General features: G+C 43.1%; 2 protein-coding genes across 2 annotated transcripts in view; both read left to right on the forward strand.

Moving 5' to 3' along the window:
* The window catches only part of LOC104131210 (pantetheinase), a 24,547-nt gene extending 21,099 nt beyond the window's left edge, over positions 1-3,448 (forward strand). Inside the window, exons 12-15 of the mRNA XM_035899814.1 lie at positions 353-620; positions 1,425-1,822; positions 2,735-2,905; positions 3,329-3,448. Coding sequence (XP_035755707.1) covers positions 353-620; positions 1,425-1,822; positions 2,735-2,905; positions 3,329-3,448 — 957 coding nt within the window. The remainder of the gene's footprint in view (positions 1-352; positions 621-1,424; positions 1,823-2,734; positions 2,906-3,328) is intronic.
* Positions 3,449-4,782: 1,334 nt separating this feature from the next.
* The window catches only part of LOC104131209 (pantetheinase), an 11,663-nt gene continuing 10,101 nt past the window's right edge, over positions 4,783-6,344 (forward strand). Inside the window, exon 1 of the mRNA XM_009644357.2 lies at positions 4,783-4,954. Within this exon, the coding sequence (XP_009642652.2) occupies positions 4,942-4,954 (13 nt within the window). The 5' untranslated portion in view covers positions 4,783-4,941. The remainder of the gene's footprint in view (positions 4,955-6,344) is intronic.

Raw genomic sequence — 6,344 nt, forward strand, 5'->3', positions numbered from 1 at the left:
CTCTAAATTTAATAGTAAGTAATTAAAATAAATTAATTAAAACTCAATAAGCCCTCTATTTTTACTGCTCTCAGTAGGAAGTGATGCATGAGAGATTAAAACATTCATGTCCTAAACTCTTGCTAACTAAATACAAATCCCCTTCACTGGTATAAATTGGGTATTTGTGCTTGACCAGCCTTGCAGTGGTATGAATTCTTCTTTTTGAAATTAAGATATAGCATGTTCACAAAACATATTCTCCATTGCTTATATTTAAGTGAATGAGCATTATATTCAATATTACTGTGATTTAAATGGTTTGATTCTTTTCTAATATTTTTTTTCTCCATTCCTTCTCTTCCATGAACAGTACAACCTTTTTGTGGCAGAGAAACAGTTTGATTACCCCAAGGATCCAGAATTTGTTACTTTCAATACATCCTTTGGCTACTTTGGCATTTTCACTTGTGCGGACATACTCTATCATGACCCAGCCGTGGTCCTGGCAAGCAGATTTCAGGTTGACACCATTCTATTCCCAACCACTTGGGTTAACACTCTCCCACTGCTGTCAGCGGCCCAGTTTCACTCAGCATGGGCTATGGGAATGGGCGTCAACTTTCTTTCAGCAAATACACGCAACGCCACTTTAGATAGTCATGACCCAGCCGTATTGCTCTAATTAATCTTGTTCCCGTGGGCAACATTGTTATCTATGTAGTGCAGTTGACCTGAGCAGAAATTCCCATCAGCTTTAGGTATGTGTGCAGATGTCAACAGGAGTAGGACAAGAGAACTTGTACAGATAAAAAGGAAATCAAAATGTGCTATGTAAGAACTCAGAAATACTTAAGTTGACTAGAACACCCCTAGTTATTTGTTAAATGATCGGTCCTGACAGTTTATGCATGTGATTCTTCAGCTTCTGACCCTGCTGTTTATCAATGTTTTGGTCATGGTGAAGGCTCAAACTTTTTTTTTCTCCACTAGGTGGAAACCTAACTCTGAGAAATGTTCTTGGGAGTCCTGCAAAGACTGCTGGGCTGGAGATCTTGTGTCAAGTTTTCTTTGCAAGCTCTGTTTTCACTGTGTATTTTTCCTGAGCAGATGCTAGAAGTCAAGCACAAGTTTTGTGGGTGTGTGCCTGCAGAACTGAAAGAGAACTTATTGGTGTTGCTAAAATGTAGCCCTAAACTTTGTCATCCAAATAAAAGCAGCTATGGGCTGTTCCTTTGGTTTTCAGTCACTTAAAATACTTGAAACATCAGAGTTTGTTCTACTTTCCATTGATTTCAAAAAGTATTAGGTTAGGATTGTAGTCTGTGAAGTCTTAATTTACTTTCAGAATAATCCGGTAAACATTAGAATAAAATTTGGCACATTTTTAATTAGTGAAGGCCGCTTACTCATACCATACCCTTGCTTTCAGATTAAAAGCTAAGCTTTCTGGTGTTATGTGTTTGCAGGGAGTGGTATTTATACCCCAGATGGTCCGAGAGCGTATTATTACAACACAGAAATGGAAAATGGTCACCTTTTGGTGGCAGAACTGAGTTCACGACCACGTCTGTCTCCTGACTATTCTGCTGCCGTTAACTGGAAATTGTATGCCAGCAGCATTGAACAGCTTCTGCCAAACTATCACTATTTCAGTGGGGTCGTTTACCACGATCTCTTCTCCTTCACGGAACTCACTGAACCTGAGGGAAACCATGCCATTTGCCAGCAGGACCTCTGTTGCCACCTGAGCTACAAGATGGCCGAGAAGCAGAAAGATGACGTTTATGTTCTGGGTGCCTTTGATGGGCTACATGTTGTTGAAGGAGAGTATTATTTGCAGGTAAAGGTTTTCTGTTCTTATTTGGACAGTGGGAAAGCTGCAATACTCTCTTTGCAGCCCATTTGCATTTGTCTTTTTTTTGATTGAGGGGGTTCCAGAAGAGGCATTTTTTAGGCCCCTCTGAAAACATTTGTTTTCTTCACGATGCATTTTGACTTCATTAGACATGTTGATCCTGCTTTTCTGTCTGTGTTATAAATGATGAAAGTGAAGACCCTGAGTTGAGCCTGTGCTATAACACTCCAAGGAGGTTTCCATATATATGTACAAAAGGGAGCGAAGATCGTAGAGTTCTCCCTGTCTTCATAGGGATGCTCTTGTCACAACAGAGAGCTGTTGTCTGCTCAGTGGATTGTGCCATTGTGCCAATGTGATTCTCTAACATGCAGTTATCTCACAAAATGAAGAAACTATTATATATATATATAATCTTTGCATTCACATGGCTTGTCAGTGTATTTGTTCTTTTAAATTTCACTCTTAGGCTTTTTTTCATGTGCTCTATCTTCTTATCTTTTCTCTATGTCTTTAGAGTATTCCTACTGGAGCAGGCAAATAAGCATGGCTTCAGTTTTTTTAGGAAACTCAGCCAGTGCTGAAGTAACTTACCTAGGTGATAGACTATGCCACATCTATGACTAAATTCATATGCATTGGGCATGAATGCACACGTAGCTTATAAACACACATGTGTACACACAGACACAGTGCTTTGCTGCTGTGCTGGTGAAGATCTGTCTTTTTACAAAGCTTCAAGTGCCAATGGGTCCTCTTGGCCTAAATAAATGAGTAGATGTATTCGATAATTTCTTCATCATGACAGCTTTTCTTACAGTCTTCTTACAGTCAAATCCAGCTCTTGATTGTTGAAAGCTTAGTGCTCTTTTGCCTTTCTGTGCCTTCCTCCCACAGATATGCACACTGCTCAAGTGCAAGAGCACCGACCTGAACACATGTGGGCAGCCGGTGGAGACTGCGCAGACCAGGTTTGAGAGGTTCTCCCTCAGCGGCACGTTTGGCACCAACTACGTCTTTCCAGAAGTCTTGTACAGCGGGGTGCAGCTGGCCCTCAGGGAGTTTGAGGTAATGGGACACCCTTGTGAGTTGTCAGACTTGTAATGCAAATGGTCAAAAAGCCACTACAAGATTAAAGGAGCAACTTGGGAGTTCTCAAGGGCCCTCTATTTCAGTAACTGGCTTGAGTTCAAGGCAGCTTTATTTCCGCCTGATTTTCCTGGTTACATTCATACAGCAAGTCCATTTCCTTGATTCCCTTCTTCTCCAAACCTCCTAGAACAAGATCTTGCTCAAGAAAGAGGTCGTATAGTTTTTCTCAGACTTAGCGGTGTCTCCCAAGTGAATAAGAGACTCAGACATGCTTTGCTTTGTCCTTTTTTCAAGACACCTCTCAACTAGGTTAACATTAATTAATATATTCTTTTCTGTTTTTCATACAATAGCACTGCTTTGCTGATGTTCCTGTTTATTTTACTTTCCCATAACTAGGTGCTAAATGATGGACGGCTGATAAGTCGGGCTAGTACATCGAAGCCAGTTTTGAGTGTAACACTCTTTGGGAGGTGGTATGCAAAGGACCCTCCACACACGCAGCAAGCTTCACCATGATTTCACTGCAGATCCTTTAAGATCTCACCTGCTTGTTTCTGTAATGCTAATTAATTGTAATTAATCATAATGTTTATTAATGTTAATTAATGTTAATACCCATAATTATAATGGCATTCTGTTTCTCAAGTTTCTTTATCTAGCAGCATAGTCATTGCACATTGTTTTGTTGACTTGATTTTGCAGCAAAAATAAATTATGCTGCTGGGCAGTTCTGCATGTGTTTTTGTACGATAGCTTTTGATTTTCATAGGCTTGACCTTGATCTTGCTGGGGACAATAGAAAATAAATCCCTCTGACTTTAGTGGTGTAGGATTCAGGCACACAGCAGTGGGTTGTGGCCCGATAACAACCGATTTTTAATTCTTTGAAATTTTTGGCAGGGTATTAGAAGTCATTTCCACAACACTGTTCTGCCCCTTCTCTGAACACACACTTTTTGAAACCAGAGATCAACAGAACCTTTGAAGGTCAGTGGTTGAACTTTTAAGTTACCATATGCTTTGAAAAAGAAAACAAGCCTGCAAACACCATTGCTTCAAAAAACAGTTATTCAACAGAGCACACAGTGTAATGCGTTATCATGCCATGCCCTAACTTACAGTTGGAGGTGTCTACTTGAATCTTTCTGGCCACTGTTTTAGGATGTGGAAAATTTCCTTTCCACAAAACTATTGACAACTGTGTCACCTTTTCCAAGCAGTTGGGTGGGTCCATCCCAAAAATTCTCAAAATGAGCAATTTTGCAGGTACGTATTTGTCTTCCCATGAAACGGTTGCTCGTGCTGGTGTGAGGGGGTGTCAGGACTGTGCAAGCAGGTGTTGGCAAAGGCTGGCAAACACCTTCAACAGATTGAGCGTGCTGGCACGTGTGCGGGTGCAGGCTCTGCACCTTCTAAGCAAGTGGACTGGATTACTTTGGCGTGGCTAAGATTTCTATGTACCATTAGTTCTGTTGTGTATTTTGCAGGTTTGTTCTGAAATAAAAACACTGTTCACATTTCATCTGACCAACGCCATGAAAACCAGACTTGCAGGATGTAAAATACATCGGTTTTGAACAAAGTGAATGTTGTAAAACCAAGATTTTAGTCTCTAGATGTATTAAATTGTAAACCTCTGCAATTCATATAATAGAAGTAATGGAAAACACTCTGCTTGTTTATGGAGAAAAAGTACTGTATCTCTCTATATGTGTATCTACGCCCTAGGACATGGTGTCCTGTTACAGCTAAGCAACATAACTACGTGCTGTGGCTAAAAATGAGCAGCTTCTGACTTCCTCACCCCTGCCCGCACGTCCTCACTGCTTTGTAGTGTTTGTGTGGTTGCAGGTGTGACCCTTCACACAGGCTGCTCCACAGCAAGATTAACCCATCCGATAAAGAGCAGTCTTCCACGCAGCCTCTCGTAGCACAAGAAAAGGAGTGGGACCACAGTCTGAAGATGGACTACCTCTACGGCTAAGCTGGCTTAGCACCAAAATCGCATCATGCTTCACAAAAGTAAGTCAGTCCTCAGATAAAAGATGTCCACAGGTGGCAGCAGAGGCGGAAGGGAGTGCAGTAGAAGGGTGAGGAGAGTGGGCTGGGAGGATGGAGGCATGAAAATTAGAGGGAGCTCCAGGATAAATTTCTTCTTACATTACCCACAGCCATGTATAACTTGGCCCTCTGTAGTGTCGTTAAGTTTTATTCGCTGGGTTTGTCTGTTTAACCGGAGTTAGTTCCTTGCTGCAGGCAGTAGGCGGTGGAGCCAGCTGGTACAGAGGCAGGCGGGGATGCTTCCGTCCCGACACGCTGCAGAAACCCCCCTGTCCTGACAGCATGACTTGGATGTGCAGGGCAGTGCCCGGCCCCCCTGCGCTTGTCACTTTTTCTGCTCCGCTCTGCCAGGGCAGTCGCTTTTCCAGGCTGACTGTTGTCCTAGCTGTTGCTAAACAAGGAAGGGTTTACTGCTTCCTCCTTCAGCCTTACGTCTGGTTGTGGTTAATGTGACTCAATGCATGTTTCATCTGATGAGAAAAACAGGGGAGGAAAAAAGGCTTCCAAGCTACATTGCTTCAGTTATCACCGAAATCTCCACTGCAGCCTTTTAAAGGCTTCTATTTAAGGCTCCTGAATGAGCATGCTGTATCTAGCAATGTATGTAGAGAAGTACTTAGAGGTGAACGTTACCAGATGCAAGTCAATCTCCCTAATGGTTGAGACCCTCTGTCAGCGCTACTCTTGCAGGGAACTCTCTGGTGCTCGCATTCGCCCGCATTTCTGTCTTTTCTGAGGCAGCTCTGCAATGACGGTCTGCTGCGGCTGAAGGCAGGCAGCCTGTTCTGCTTCCCACTGTTCAGAGAACCTTTTCCAAGGGACAATACTGCAACTACTAGACAGTCAAAAAATTGAAAATGTCATAGCAAAAAATGAATTTGAACTGAAGTAGAAGATTAATAAATGAAGGCCTTTCGATAGACAGCATGTTCCTGGGGCCAGGAAAGATGAGCAGAGGAGCAGGCATGCCACTGTGCCTGGTGAACTAGCCTGCCCTTCTGCTCCAGGCGAGTGGCAGCCAGGCAATGAGGTGCTCGATTAATGGCCTGTCTGGTGGCTTACCTGCCTGATTCCAGAGGAAAACATTTCCTCCAGGTGGAAATTTCCTGGTGGAAGGCTGTTGGAAAGTGATGTACTGTTAAACAGAAGGGGTGGGGAGATCCACTGGGATGGTTAAAGAAAGCGTACCCGCCCGAGTTGATGGATGGCATGAGGGGGACCGGGAGGGCAAAACCCCTCCTGCTGTAGGAGAAGATAGGGTTTGTGACCTCCTGCGGAACCTGAATGCACATAAGTCCATGGGCCCTGATGAGATGCATCCCAGAGTCCTGAGGGAATTGGCCGATGTAGT

This window comes from Egretta garzetta, unplaced genomic scaffold (genome assembly GCF_000687185.1).
Source record: "Egretta garzetta isolate BGI_Z169 unplaced genomic scaffold, ASM68718v1 scaffold397, whole genome shotgun sequence".
NCBI classification, from domain to species: Eukaryota; Metazoa; Chordata; class Aves; order Pelecaniformes; family Ardeidae; genus Egretta; species Egretta garzetta.